Source organism: Lynx rufus, unplaced genomic scaffold (genome assembly GCF_022079265.1).
Source record: "Lynx rufus isolate CCGP_SWC_20201006 ecotype Redwood Valley unplaced genomic scaffold, mLynRuf1.p SCAF_7, whole genome shotgun sequence".
In the NCBI taxonomy this organism is placed as follows: Eukaryota; Metazoa; Chordata; class Mammalia; order Carnivora; family Felidae; genus Lynx; species Lynx rufus.
In genome coordinates this window covers 74,550,228-74,565,948 of record NW_025814889.1, presented here as the reverse complement: position 1 = coordinate 74,565,948, position 15,721 = coordinate 74,550,228, and the positions used below count along the sequence as shown (strand labels likewise).

At 53.7% G+C, this 15,721-nt stretch overlaps 1 protein-coding gene across 1 annotated transcript; it reads left to right on the top strand.

Annotated features, from left to right (window-relative positions):
• Positions 1–538: 538 nt before the first annotated feature.
• ENDOU (endonuclease, poly(U) specific) lies at positions 539–15,721 on the top strand. The gene is made up of 10 exons (XM_047067155.1): positions 539–593; positions 5,556–5,678; positions 7,978–8,046; positions 8,590–8,724; positions 9,199–9,370; positions 9,775–9,974; positions 12,719–12,832; positions 13,440–13,546; positions 14,303–14,445; positions 15,601–15,721. The coding sequence occupies exons 1-10, from the start codon at positions 539–541 to the stop codon at positions 15,719–15,721; spliced, it is 1,239 nt and encodes a 412-aa protein (XP_046923111.1).

The window sequence follows — 15,721 nt, the reverse complement described above, 5'->3', positions numbered from 1 at the left end:
GCCTGAGCACTTACTGTTTTTCAGACCTGTAATGACCACCTTTCTATGTTCCTCATATTAAGCCCCAGGAACTTAAAGATGAAGCGAGGCTGTAGCTCCTTGGAAAGTCAGGCCTGTGGCTTGCAGGTGGTCGGTGTTTGGAGAGCATCACCCAAAGATAAGCCCATCAGTGCTCCCAATTTGGACAGAGGAACCCCCCCCCAAACTAGATCCATCTTGCTGTGACTGTTTGCATGACCTATTTTTCTGGCTACAAACAGCTAGCATTACCTGTTCTAAACATCTGGAATTACCTGCCTGCTTAGTCACCTTCCCTCTGGCTTCAAACAGCTGCAGGGCCCCACCCCCTCTCCACCTCCTGTCCATCCCTCCCTCCCTTTTTTCTTCCTGGAAGGATCTGGAGGTACCAGATCCACAAGTTCCGATGCCTTTAAAAGGATCAGCCTGGGAAATAAGGCTCATCTGAGAGCTGTGACGTTCACCTTGACTCTAGTGAAAGTCCAACAGCCAGTCCCCTTTTGGCCTCCAACCGGGCACCATGAGGGCCTGCGTGCCCTTGATAGTGGCCATGCTCTGCAGCCTGGCCTGGGCTGGTAAGTCGTTATCTGGTGGGGGTGAAAAGCGTCCTGCCTAGAGAGGCAGAGAGGTAGGGAACTTGGTAGAAAGTGAAGGTAGTGGGACAAGAGAGGGTCAGCTCTGTTCTACAGCCACGGAGCATCTTAGACCTGTCCCTGTTGGAGTACAGGAGTGATCTCTGGGGTGAAGGGGACTGTGTAAAGGGGGCTGCAGGGCTGATGGACTAATGTCATGGATGCTCCTTCGTGACTCTTTGGAAGACCAGCTCCAAACATCTCTTAGTCCAACCTGACTTGTGATCTCACCAAGGTTTTGTCTGCGGGCTCACTATGTGGTATAAGGCTGGGGCTGGGGCTGGGGGCTGGGGCTGGGGCCTGCTGGGTTTGAGTGGCCTGGTTGCCTTTGGTCACTGGCTCCACTGCCTGGGGTTGGGTGAGGTTGTCTGGGAGCGGGGGCGGGGGCGGCGACTGGAAAAGCCCCTGACCAGGAGGTGGGCCATGTGCTCTCCCAGCTGTACAAGTGGTCAGAGGAATGGCTCTTTGACCCAGTGTCAGAGGGACCAGAGCACAGAGAAGGGTCCCGCCTGCAGTTACTAAGCGGTGCCGGAGGTGGGACCGGCGGCTTCCTGCCTGGTAGCTGTGCAAAATGCTGATGCCGATGTGTTAATTGACGGTTAATGGGTGAGTAGGAACGAGTGCCAAGGGAGGGGGCCGAGCTGAGAGGTGTGTGGGGAATTCTCCCCTGCCGGAGGAGAAAGAATCAGAGCTTGATATCCATCCCACCCAACCCAGGTCGTTCCTATATAGGGTTGTTGTAAGGATTAAGAGAATGCATAAGAAGTACCTTATGCGGAGTGAGATCTCAATGAACTGGGTTTTAAAGAAAATTTTAATGTTTATTTATTTTAGAGAGAGAGAAAGAGAGAGCAGGGGAGGGGCAGAGAGAGAGGGAGGGAGACACAGAATGCAAAGCAGGCTCCAGGCTCTGAGCTGTCAGCACAGAGCCCGATGCTGGGGCTGGAATTCACGAACCGTGAGATCATGACCTGAGTCGAAGTCGGATGCTTAACTGGCTGAGCCACCCAGGTGCCTCCAATGAACTGGGGTTTTGGTTATGATTATGCTTATAAATATTCCTGGGCAAAACTCCCTCTTGGAGTCCTTTCCAGTCAGGTTATGTCTAAGGAGACCCCTAGCGGGATGCCCAAATGGAAAAGGTTTGGAGGAGAAAGCTATTCCCAGGCTCTCTGCACCGGGACGGACCGCCTCTACTCTGGCACCCACAGCAGAACAGCTGGGAGTCAGCTCTGTCTGGGCCCTGGGTGGTGGACTGCCAATAAGGGAGGGCATGACACCTTTTAGCTTAGCGTGAAGGAGTGGCCGCTGGGTTGGCACATCCCAGTCTCAGGAGAGGAGAGCGGCTTGAGACATTTGGTCCCCGGGCGGACACCCCTGAGGGCAGAGGCAACAGTGGCTTCTGAAGTGCAGGTGGACCCCTGAGTCTGGGATGGTGATCTGATCTGGCCGTGGGGTGGATGGGGAGGTGAGGAGGGGCCAGTGGGCGATGCCTTCTTTCCTAAGGTGGGAGGGAAGAGGCTCTGCTCGTCTCTCCTGGTTCCAACATCTCAGAACTGAGATTCAAGAATGTGAATCAGATGAAGGAGTCACTGCCGGCCTCAGGACCTTGGTTGTTTCAAGTGAACCGAGGCAGGAAGCTGGTCCTAGAAATGAATCTTCTTGGTTGACTAGGTCTCCAGGGAAACAGCATCCGGGGCTCCTGGACAGGCATGGATGTAGGATGCCCCAATCATCAGAGGGCCTAATATAATAGGGACATTCAGGCTTGGGACCAGACTCTCTTGGTGGGCAGCATGGATAGGGAGGGGGCATTCTGGCATACTGAAGTCTTGAAGAGTGCACAGAAATTTAACATTTCATGGGAGAGGAGGAGAGGGGGATGGAGGGAAAACCTGAGATAGAAAAGGCCAAAACGAAGAAAGGCAGAGGCTCGGAGAGATGAGGCAGAAGGGCAAGGGACAGATGGTTGCTGAAGCAGTGACTGCACCTGACCAGTGGGTGAGGCACACAAAGAGCCTTGTGTGGCCCAGAGGCACAGGGCGGGGATGCTGGAGTGAGGAGTCAGGGTGACTAGTCCACTGAGCGTCCCCAGGACAGCATAGCAAGGCGCCTGCGAGGAAAAGTCCCTCCTACCTCCCCCCTCAAATCCCCCCTCAAATCCCCAGGTCATCTGGAAGAAGACCAAGTTTACAGGGAACCCCTGGAAGGGGGTTCTTACTGGGGACAAAGTTCTTGAACAGAGATGAAAAAGTCCCCGCAGCCAGGGCCAGTGGGGGGTGTTCTGAGCTCCCCAGAACAGACCATTCACTTGGGGCCTTCTCAACTGGTGCCAGCTGCTGGAAAGAAGTGAATTCTCTCCTTGGACTCTGCTGATCTGGCCCATTGTAAATGTTGCCCTGATTTGTCTGGATTTTCTCCCTTTGGATTCTGGGTGTACTGCCAGGCTGACCGAGCGGGCAGCTGACCAAGCCTTCCTCCTGGCCTAAAAATTTCTCCTTAAGATCTCTGCATTGGGGCTCCAAGGGAGCATCATTTAGATTCAAGAGGACTTCCCCTGAGCCCCAAGGGACCAGTGGCCTTGGGCCTGGTTGTTTTTTTAAATTTTTTTTTTAACGTTTACTTATTTTTGAGACAGAGAGAGACAGAGCATGAGCGGGGGAGGGTCAGAGAGAGAGGGAGACACAGAATCTGAAACAGGCTCCAGGCTCCGAGCCGTCAGCACAGAGCCCGATGCGGGGCTCGAACTCACGGACCGCGAGATCATGACCTGAGCCGAAGTCGGCCGCTCAACCGACTGAGCCACCCAGGCGCCCCGGGCCTGGTTGTTTTTAAGGACAGTCCATCGGATCAAAGGCCTGCCTTCCTGGCCACATTGGAGGCCCTGTGCGCAACTTGAGGCTGCCTCAGGATCTGGTTAACCTTGACCTGACACCTCTTTGAGGTAAAGAACACAGGCTCACAGCAATGACGTCACCGTCAGCAACATAAATGCACCGACACCCCAGTCCAAGGGATGGCCCAGCTGAAACGCGGGGAGGGAGTCAGCTAGATTACGTATGTCGACAGGGAAGACTGCTTCAGCCTGTCTGAACGCTTGCCACGTTGAAGGTGGGCATGGAATATTGTCACTGTGCATTTATCGAACACACGCGGCCACTACGTGTCATGTGCTGTCTAGTGCTTTACCGGTATCCACCCATTTCATTCTTACAAATATTCTATGAGATGGTCTCCATCGTTATGACCCTTTCACAGATAGGGAAACTGAGGCACAGATGGTCAAATAACTTGCCCAAGATCTTGTAGCTGGAAAGCCAAAGAACCCGAATTCCAGCTCCCTGCCGTTTGGGCACCGGGTCTGGTTTCTCAACCTCCCTGCCATTCCCCCCTCATTAGCACAGGATAAACCCGCCTCCCGGACCCCAAACCAGTAACTGAATCCATATCCCTAATATTCACCTCCCACCTCCCACCCACTCCAGGCTTAAGTTGAGACACCGTACCTGTGTGCAGTCACAACCGGACCCAAACCCCACATCTAATCTGAGGCAAAACTGGGATAATTTCCCTTCTCCTGATCCTGACACATTCTTCGACCCTGAAGCGGTCTTAAACCCATCCCCCACATTCCTCACCCAAACGTCGAGACAAAATTGTTACTTTTATCAACAAATGTAACTCCAGCCCAAATCCCGGTCGTCTCAACCTAGCCTAATCCCAACTCTGGCCCAAGTGAGGTTTCCGTTTCCGAGTTCATTCAAATTCCGATGCTAACAGTCACCCTGACTCTGATCTTGACCTCCTCCGTAGCCCACAGCCTGGCCCCCAAGCCCAGCCTTCGCTAAATCCAAACCTCAGGAACCTCAAGTGGAAACAGAGACTCTGTAATTACCCTTAAAGCTCAAAGTGGAAGGAAGGGGCCCCCAAGGCCAGCTGTCACCCTGGTGGGGCTTGCGTCTTTAGGAGTGGTAGTGGGTTTGTGCCATTGCTTTCAAGACTTTTTTGTCTCACGCCCTTCGTGACTGAAAATTTGCTTCTGCAAAAGTCATCTGGCCGGAGCTAGCGATGTGGTCTGCGGTTCCATCACAGAGCCTATTCCAGAACCCAGATCTCACCCTGTACCCTCCTCGTACCCCCCCCCCCCACCCCCAGCATGAACTAATTCAAACGCATTCCAAAGGCTAGCAGAAACAGAAAGCTGGGACCCAGGGGGAAACAGGGTGTGGGGAAGACCGGACGAAGGGGAGCAAAGAACAAAGCAGCAGAAGACATAAAAGGGGCAGGATGAGAGGAAGGGGGTGGCAGAGGGGAGAGGGCAGGTGGGATCCCTGGGGCGGCAGTGACTCGCCTTCGTCCGCATGACGGGTGAAGGGTGGCCTGTGAGTCACGACCAGCCCACGGACCTCTTTCTTTGGTCTGCCTGACTTTTTTCTTTTCTTTTTTTTTAAATTGGGAAATTTCACCTAAAAATGAAGGCTTCTCTTGAAAAACTAGAGGCTCTGGCAACACCGAGCCTGCGTCCCGACATGGCAGCAAGTGACTGGAGCTGAGAGTGGCTGCCGATTTCAGGCAGAGCACCCCTGCCAAGTTTGTCACGGTCCCCACCTCTTCCTACCGCCCGCCCCACCCCTGCTTCTTTACCTGCTTCTACTAGCGGTCTGGTCTCAATAGGCACTTGAGTTTGTGAGCCTCATCTGTGTTACGAGCCCTGCAATACACAGTGGGTGGAAGGCGGTGAGGACGAGGCTTATGTCATGCTCGGGAGGCTACGCATGTATCTCTCCCTTGCAGATAGCAATGATCTTCCCTGCTTCCCCGTCTGCAAACCCTACTGCAGGGGGCACCTGGATGAGGAGAATAGGAGCCTCACAGCACTGAGTTTGTGACCTTCACTGTCCACAGGAAAAATGGAGTCATGTGCGTCTCGCTGTAATGAGAAATTTAACCGGGATGCTGCTTGCCAGTGTGACCGCCGGTGTCCCCGGCACGGGGACTGCTGTGAAGACTATGACCAGCTGTGTACCGGTGAGGCTCCTTGAGGAGTGAGGGCTCTGGGAGGCACAGCACGCCAGGCCAAGTCCAGGCGCATGCCCAGCCTGCCTGAAGGGACGCTGGCTTGGGCATCCAGTGGTTCATCGCGGGGTTCAAGACTGATGACAGGGCTCAAAGGGCCCGAATGGGGACACTGAGGCACAGAGCAAGGGTCAGGGATTTGGCCACTATTCGTCCCAGGTATTTTAGGACGTCCCCATTGTAAAACCCCAACGTAAAGGAAAATAGATAGCATTTACCTGGAGTATATGTCTGAACCGTCAGGATTAACAGTCCTATCTGGGAAGTTTAAGTAATTCCCCCAACAGCAAAATGACAGCAAACATTAATATAGTGTGAATTACGTTACCAATTGTTATTCAACACGTTAAATCGCAGAAGTGTAATAACGGCATCGAACTTTCCGATGCTCAAGCCACCGGGAAGACTGCGCGCGTCACAGTACTGTTGTGACTCACTCTACTTGTCCTATAATGAGTGGACCCAGTGGCTGCAACATCTCCAATCTGTCATTCCCTGCCTAGCGATTGAACGGGACACGCACCACCTTCAAAAGCCAATTGTTTGTCTGCTATGCTAACAACATAGTTTTAAAGGAATCGTTTGAAAAAAGAATTTTGAATAATTCCTCCGCTTGGGTGCCTCCAGTGTTGTAGAGCACCAGATAAATGGTCTTCTGCTTTGTGACACAAAGCCTTGCTAAGTTCACTGCCAAACCATGTGCCCTGCTTCTCAGTTTGGTAAACGTGATCACTGAAGCCAACGGTAGGCAATGGCCAGCAAGACCACCGCATACGGTTGTGCAGGTTGTGCACTGCACAAGGCCACCTGGCTGAGAAGGCAAGCTGGACCAAAATTGAATCGATACCCTTCTTGCTGAGCCATGTGCCCTGATGAAGAGCTCGGTCTGCTGAGAGGAAGGAGTACCTTTTCCTAATTTTCCCGAAGTAAATTCTGGTATCTGCTGACCTGGCCATGTGTTCACCGAGCTGCTTCCACCCTGAAGGAACCCTTGTTCAATTTACACAAAAACACCACCAGCAGAAGTTCTGCTGATCAGGCCCAGGCAGGGAAACCCAGGTCCGGAGCTCACTGCCAGAATCAGAGCCTGCCCCTTTTCCCTGCCTTGTGCCCTATTCAGGAGACACAGGAGAGCCCGTTCACCTTGGACCATCGGGCTGGCATTTCACAGCAGAGACAATACTTAGCTTTGGAGCCAGTCCATCTCCAAGTCTCTGATTTGCAACGCAGAATCCTTTCCCCACAGAAAAAAAAATATAGACAATGCTCACGCTCCAGACTCTAAATCAGCCCTTGAAAGTCCATTTAGCATAACATTGGCTGCGTCGAGAACCCTGTGGATTGTCAGCACTTAGAACACGCAGCCTGGCGCAAAGTAAGTGATCAGAAGATATCGGTTGGCTGAATCAATCAGCCGACCCGCAGTTCTGATGGTAATAACACAACACTTTCCAGAAAGCTCACTAACAGATTCTGAAGTACTTTGTAATAGTGTTGCTTCTTTGGGGCAAATTAGCGCCTGGGAGAGGAGCTCAGAGTCCCCAGGAGTAGCCTTCCTCCTCCTCCCCACCCCCCACTCCGCCCACCCTGCTCTGCCCAGAGCGGGGCTGCAGTCACACAGCCGGCAGGCCAGGGAATAGGGCAGCATTAAAAACGTGCTTTTCTGCACACGCCCTCCCCCCAGACAGTCTCTGTGGCCACTGCCAAGTGTTGTAAAGAAAGAAGGGAAGTTGGTATCTCAGCAAACAGTTCTCCGTCCTGGAGGGCCTGGGTGGAGTTCACCCTTGACTCTGACGGGGAGTTGTTATAGGTAAGGGATGTTCTAAGTGAGTGAGGGCCTTGTCATTTGGAGAATGTCAAGCCTGTCCATCTACCAACTTAGACTAAAGAAAAGTCATATGAAAATCAGAGTTTTCAGTCCAGAAGGCACCACCTCTGCCACCCCTCCCCTTTACACAGATGAGCAAATACAAATAGATCTCCCGCTTCAGCCGATCCCGCCGAATACCTGAATGCTAACGTGGCAAGCAAGAGTTGTCCCCTGCGGAGGTTCCTTTCGCTTTTTATACAGTCTGCAGCCATTTTCAGTCTGTCTCCTTCTTCATGTGGGCCTTACCCCCCGCGCCTCAGCCCTTGTTTTGTATTCTCTGCCGCTGCACTGCTTGTCCCTGAGGTTGGGGGATCTGAGAACCGAGATAAAGGGAAGGGACCCCACGGGGGTGGTTGGTGACTTTCTTTCTCTGACCTATAGTGGAAGAGGACCCCAACGTGCCAGAGCCATTCCTGGAGCTGGAGGAAGAGACAGAGGCCCCAGTGAGCCGTAAGTTGGCCTTCCTAAAGCGGGGCCCTCAGGCCAGAGGAGGGGGGACATGAAAGGGTGACAAGGAGGGGTCAGCCATCCCGGTGGCCACAGGCCCAGGCCTAAGCCAGATGGACACGCCCCCCCAACCCAGCACCTGGAGGTGGTGAGAGGGCTGGCCTCTGCAGCCTGGGCTGTAGGCAGGAAGGGAGTCTGAGGCCTACAGAGGGAAGGGGGAAGAGATTTTATTTTTAGAGTGGGAAGATTATAAAAACAACAGGCCAGAAAGTAGAGTTCGGCCTCTCTGAAAGGGCTTCCGGACTGCGAAGGGTGTGCACCAACTTAGCTTGTTTGTTTTCCTTCCCTGGAGATCTGGAATAGGAGTGCACGAGGGCGAGGGCAAGGCTGGGGGGTTGGAGAGGGCGAACTGGCCGTCGGATGGAGGGCGCCCTCTAGTGGTCTGCCGCGGACACACACACACACACACACACACACACACACACACACACAGATACACACACGAGAGACACACACACACACACCCGCCCTCCCCTGTTTTCTCAGACTTGTACTCGGCGCCCAGCTCCTGCCGGGACCGCTGCCAGGAGGCCTTCGACAGGCACCAACCATGCCACTGTGATGCCCGCTGCCCAGAGTTTGGGAACTGCTGCAAGGATTTCGAGAGCCTGTGTGGCCACGGTCAGTCTCCTGCTCCCTTTAGCACAGCCCCAGAGACGGAGGAACTCTCCAGAGCAGTGGTTGTCCAGGGGGTGGTCCCTGGACCCCGCAGCAGCAGGAACACCTGAGGATTTATTAGAAATGCAAACTCTGGGGCTTCCCCCAGACCCACTGTCAGAAACTCTGGGGGTGGGGCCCCCTGACCTGTTTTAGCAAGCCTTCCAGGGGATTCTGGTGCATGCCCAAGTTTGAGAACCTCCCCAGAGGAGGGGGCGGTGTGGACACTGTGTGGACATTCTGTGGGCAAGGCCACGTGCTGATTTTAAGTATCCTTTGGGCCCCAAGCCGCTGCTCTCCAACCACGAGGGTGACCCATGCGGCCTGTCTCCCTGGCTGCTGGCTTCTGGAAGTTGCCCAAGAGAGGGGGCATACAGATCGCTGCCTCCCCCGCCGGGCCTGCCTTGGGCTGAGATACCCCTCCCGAATTCCTTCTAGAGGGCTTCTCCTACAGCAGTGATGCCATAACCAAGGAGGAACTGCAGAGCATCTCTGAGAAGATCTACAGGGCAGACACCAACAAAGCCCAGAAGGAAGATGTCATTATTAACAGCCAAAACCGCATCTCGCCCTCGGAGACCAGAGACCAAGTGGACTGCTGCCCAGAGCCGTGAGTTCTTGTCACTCCTCTTCCAGCAAAGTTCCCCCTACCCACTCCCACCCTGGCTTTGCTTTCTTCCCTGCCCCCGTTCTTCTCTCCTCAAGGCGGGAAGGATCAAAGGTTGAGGAAAAAAAAAAAAAGGTCTCCAGAGACAAATAAAGTTGTCTTGAGGGACTGTGGGTGTCCCGTTGGGAGGGTTGCTGTGATTGGGCCGATAATAGAACTGACCTTCCAAGAGCTGAAGGGGAAGAAAAGAGTGACCTCACGTACACCCTTGGAGAGCGTCTCGAGTCCCCGCTCTGCTCCCCAACCCAACCCTCCCCTGCCTGCCCTGGCCTGTCTGGCAGTTCCCGTGGGGGGGGGGGTTTGCTCCATGTTCGGCCTCTCACTGGGCCTCCCTCTGCCTTCCCCAGACTCTTCACATATGTCAACGAGAAGCTGTTTTCCAAGCCGACCTACGCTGCCTTCATCAACCTCCTCAACAACTACCAGCGGGCCACGGGCCGTGGGGAGCACTTCAGTGCCCAGCAGCTGGCCGAGCAGGATGCCTTTCTCAGAGAGGTCATGAAGACCGTGGTCATGAAGGAACTCTATGCCTTCCTCCATCACCAGAGTGAGTGAGCCTCCCCAGGCCCCAGGAGGCGGTGCCGAGGACGCGGGTGTCTGCAGGAGAGCCTGCCAGCCCTGGGGCTCCATGGTGGGGAGGCAAAGAGAGCAGGTGGGGACCGTGAAGTGGCCAGTGGATGCCTGTGAGGGGCAGGGAAGGGGCCAGCGAGGAGCCCAGGACAGACCGTGGCCCTCAGGGGCTGAAGAAGGCCTCTGTCTGGCTTGGAGGTCGCCTCTCTTTTTGATCTACCCTTAGCTGCCTCATTTATCCCCGCCACTCACTGCTTCAGTCTCAGGGTCTCTGCAGGATGGGGAGTCACCCCACTCCACCCCACCGCAGCCGCTCCCAGGGGCAGCGCTACTTTCTGGGCACGTAGGGTCCCTGATTCTCCTCCCTCCTTTTTCTGGGGAAACAGCAACAGAAAATCACCAAAAGTTCAGAGAGGGACGTTCTCCCGGGAGGGGTTCTGTTTGGAGCGGCTCCAGGCAGGGACACATTTGAATCAGACCAAAAAAAGGTTTGAGCCGCAGGACTTTTTGGCATGGGGTTGTGTTTGTTAGGGTCGTGCAGATGCCTCTCGTGAACTCCAGGCAGCTGGGCTCTGCCTCGTGGGCAGCTCTGTCCAGGTCTTTCCCCTGCCTCAGAGCCTCTGCATTCCACCTGCCCACCTTCCCTTAAGAGTGAGTGACACGCATTTTTAGGTAAAGCCGGTGACACACAAGTAATCCCTGTGAAGAGAGCGCGAGCCGGCATCGCCCCCTGGTGCTCCTCTGCAGTGAACACAGGAGAGAGTCTTGGAGGTCAAGGCAGCCCTCCAGCTTGTCAGAGGAGAGAAGCGGAGGCTCACACAGGCTAGGTGACCTGTCTGAGACCATGAGGGACGTTGCGAGTTCTCTGGGACCCAGGGATTCGATACTGGGGCCAGGCTGTTCCACTACTTATCCTGTCCTCACCTCTCTCCCTGTCCAAATCCAGACCGTCCTTCCAGGTCTAGCTCACATCCCACATTGCTGAAGCTGCACCTGCCCCAGCTCACTGCTGGCTTTCAGCATCTCCTCAGAGGTCAAGGGTTTGCGGTGGGGGGGGGCGGTGGGGTAGCCCCAAATCGCCTTGGGCCGGAGAGACCGTGCCACTTGTCGGGCAAATGATCTTCCCTGTTTGAGCCTTATCTGTGAAATGGGGTCTCGGCAGATTAATGCATGTAAAGCACCGAAGGGAAAGCCGAGCACCGGGTAAGTGGTAGCCCTTCAGATGGTGAAACCATTGTCTTATTTCATGTGTATTCTTTCTTGTTTTCCGGCTGTGCTTTAAGTCCTTGAAAGGACGGAAGATGTCTGGTACCTCTTTGGTAGCCTCCAGCACACAATTCTGGGCGGCAGGCAGTCGATATCTGATGGCTCCCTAAATTAGAGCTCCAGCCCCAACTTTTCCCCGCTGCCTCTCTGACGTCTCACGTGGCTCTCGTGGCATCTACTCAGAACTTAGTGGGGAGAGAACTCACGCTTCCCACCTCTTCTTCCAGACCTCCTTCCTCGGGCTGTGCCATCCCATCAGTGACACCACAGCTTATCCCAATGCTCAGGCCCAAACCCCGGGAATTATATTCAGTTCTTCTCTTTGCTTCACAGCTCCTCACCTCCAACTGCCCCATCAGTAATGTCCAGCACATCCTCCTTCAAGATCTATCTCCCTGCTTCTCACCCCTCCTCCATGGCTGTCACCGCGGTTTCAGACCTGGACAAGGCGTTAGCCTCAAAACTGGTGTCCCTGCTGGCTTTTTACATATACTGCCAGAGTGAGCCTTTGAAAACAAAGCTATCGCATAATTTCCCTGCTTAAAACCTTTTGGTGGCTCTTTGTCCTCTCAGAAGCTATAAAAGAGTCGAGAGACCAGTTGCCGTAGGTAACGATCACGTGAGCTCATGGGCCATATTTACCGGTCATTAACTCCGTGATCTTGTGTGAGTTACATAGCCTAGATCTGCCTCGATTTCCTCATTTCTAAATTGGGGATAATTAGTATCAACCTTATGTGAACCGTCAGTGTGCGGACTGAAAGCACTTAAAACATTTCAGGCACATAGAACGCACTCGGTACATCTAAAATATTTTTGTATGATTACTTTTTGGCTGACACCCAGCTTTCTTGCCATGGCTTGTGTGGGGGGCCGTTGCCTACCTCTCAGACCGCCTCTCCTACCACTCTCCCCTGCAGCCCACTATGCTCCGGCCACACTGACTTTTTCTTCGCTCTGAACACGAAGCCCAAGTCATCTTAGAGCCTTGTACCTGCTGCTCCCTCTACGTGGAAGAATCTTTCCCCCTGGTTTCACATGGCTGACTCCTTCAGGTCTCTGATTAGTGCTACCTTCTCTGAGAAGCCTTTCTGATCTTCTTTTCTAGAAGAGCCCCCTACCCCCACCCCACCTCCAGTCATCATGGGATGCTCTGCTTTATTTTCTTTATGGCACTTATTTTCAATCACATTGTTTAATATCTGTCTCTTCACTGGAACAGAAACCATGAAGGCAAGGATCTTGTCCTTGCCTTTCCCTGCTGGATCCTCAGCCTTTATCTGGCTTGGCACAGAACAGAGGCACTGTGCATAGTTATTGAATACACAACTGAATACATATTTGATGGTTGAACCCGTGTGTCTCTTGATGTGCTGGAGCAGGCGACCCTTCCCTGCTCCCCAGGACCTGGTCCCACCTTCTCCTCTCCTAAGTCCTCCGTGTTCCTCTCCGCAGACCGCTACAGCTCGGAACAAGAGTTTGTCAGTGACTTGAAGAACATGTGGTTTGGGCTCTATTCAAGAGGCAATGGAGAGGAAGACTCAAGTGGCTTTGAACATGTCTTCTCAGGTGAGACTATTCTGCTTGGAAATAAAGAGTTGGAGGAATGAAGAGAGCTTCCCTCAGGAGTAGGACGGCATTGGGCATTGATGAATCGGCAGCCAAGCCAGCTAACGGGGAGGGACACGTCTGAGGAGCTGTTTTTGAAGAACGGTCTCTTCTGGAGTATCTGGAGAGGAAAGGAGACCAGATACTGGGGCTCCCCAAGGGCACACATAGGAAGGGAGATGTGTTTGGGGGGTATGACCGTCTACCTCTGGATGGTCCTCTGCTTTCCAAGAGGGCCATGGGCTTTCTCCTCACTGTCCCAACCCATGAAGCTCCCACCAGGTTTGGCTTGCTCCTGGGGAAATGGCTGAGAGGAGTATCCAGATTGATCACCAGGGCCAGCCAGGAGGAGGAATCCTCCCAAGAGCTTGAGCTGAAAGGGTTGTGGGGGAGGCTTTCCTAGGTGAGAGTTAGGGATGTGTGGGATGCTGGGAAGTCAGGGCAAGGGACTGAGCAGGTGTGCATGCTACAAGCCAAAGCCTGAAGAAGGGGGACAGCCTCGGCATGGGAGGGGCCGTAGGGGTTGGAGGGGAGGCCCAGATCACCCACCTTGAACTCTTTATTATAGGTGAAGTCAAAAAAGGCAAAGTCACTGGCTTCCATAACTGGATCCGCTTCTACATGCAAGAGAAGGAGGGCCTGGTTGACTATTACAGTCACATCTATGACGGCCCTGTGAGTACTGAGTGATGACCCCAAGAGCTGAAGAAGCCTTATGAGTAGTCAGACTTCCTGCCCTCACTCTGCACTCCAAATAGCCAGACTTGCCTCTCACCGTGACTCTCATTGGCCACCTAGTGGGGATTGTGAATATGACTTCCTTATCTGCTGGAGAGCACGTTTAGGCAGCTGGGACCCCGAGATCCCCTTCTAAACACTGAAGGCTCCAGGCTGCAGAGGGCAGGAGGCAGACAGCACCATCTCTGGATGCGAGGCTGAGGGGAGGGGAGGATTCTCATGGCGGGGGGGGGGGGGGGGCGGGAGACCGCTCTCAAAGATGTGCCATTACCCCCTGCCTGAATTTCCTTAGAAGGTGGCCTTGGCTGGAAGTTTCAGCCTGGCTAGTCTGAGTTCAACCCCTTACATTTTATAAAAAAGAAATCTTTGCTGCCCTGTGCCAGGAAATAATTTGGGGGCAATAAATTGTCCTCCTCCTCCACACGTAATGGCCACAAGAAACAGAGCTCCGGCTGTCAGTCACAGGAATGTTGGCTCTGGCCTCCCTGGGAGATGCACACTGGCAGCTCCAGACGGAGGGTGCCGACACCTTAGCGGGCCAGACTGTCTCCTTGGTCGACTTGAAGAAGCCAGCCTCCCCAGAAAACTCAGACGGGCCATCGCCAAATCTTGGCCGGCTGCTAATCGTTTGCCACGTCTCTGTCAGACCCCACTCTGCGGTATTCACCAGGCCCTCTCTGCTACTCTCCACAGTGGGATTCTTACCCCGACGTGTTAGCCATGCAGTTCAACTGGGACGGCTACTACAAGGAAGTGGGCTCAGCCTTCATCGGCAGCAGCCCCGAGTTTGAGTTTGCGCTCTACTCCCTGTGCTTCATTGCCAGGCCCGGCAAAGTGTAAGTACTGGGCCGGCCAGGCCCGGGGAGCAGACTGGGGCCACACGTCATCCTCAGCCAGGACCGTCAGGAGAGCTGGGTTCTGTGACTCCGTGGCTCGGACAAATCACCCTTCTGGACCTCGGTTTTCTCACTTGTGAAATGGAGTTGTTAGATAGGACTGGTGGTTGCCAGGGACACCTGAGTGGCTCCGTCGGTTAAGCGTCTGATTCCTGATTTCAGCTCAGGTCATGATCTCACGATTCGTGGGATTGAGCCCCACATTAGGCTCTGCACTGACAGTGAGCAGCCTGCTTAGGATTCTCTCTCTTTCTCTCTCTCTCTCTCTCTCTGCCCCTACCTGCTAATGCACATGCGTGCTCTCTCTCAAAATAAATAAATCAACATTTAAAAAAAAAAAAAAAGACTGGTGGTTGCCAAACTTTACCTTAGCTGCAGAACCACCTGTGAAATCTTATGCGGAACCTTCCTATATAAAACAGTGAGGGGCGCCTGGGTGGCTCAGTCGGTTAAGTGTCTGACTTTGGCTCAGGTCAGGATCTCAAGGCTTGTGGATTAGGGCCCTGTGTCGGGCTCTGTGCTGACAGCTCGAAGCCTGGAGCCTGCTTTGGATTCGTTGTCTCCCTCTCTCTGCCCCATCCCCTGCTCTCTCTCTCTCTCTCTATCTCTCTCTCTCAAAAATAAACATTAAAAAAAATAAAACAGTGAGAAAATGGAGCTGCCCTGGGACCCCGAGTCTCTCTCTTTGGCCCCCAAGGCTCCTAGTGGGAACCTGACCTCCCAGAGAGTATATCTAGAAACCACGGGGCCCCATGCATTCCAACATTTGAGGATTTGGGGTCCTACTACTTCTAAAACCCTAACAAGACATTTCATTTCTGGGGGGTTCAGCCCTAGAGTCTGAGATTTTAGAATAATACTGTTCTGGAGGAGATGAGGAGCAGTGTTCTTTAAGAAGATAGAAAATAAGGCACAGATTTTGAAGGGCTGCTTGTGCTGGAGGTAGTGGCTGAAATAAAGCTGTGGCAGGTCTCTTAAAGGCTGCTCAAGTCCGGGTGGAGCCCTTCTGCATGGGTCGGGCTTGATCTTCCTAGGCAGGGGATGGGTGCGGAGAGATGTGATGGGCCCCTCTGACTTGGCCGTCTTTCCCCACAGGTGCCAGTTAAGCCTGGGTGGATACCCCTTGGCCATCCAGACCTATACGTGGGACAAGTCCACCTATGGAAATGGCAAGAAATACATCGCCACAGCCTATGTGGTATCTTCCACCCAATAG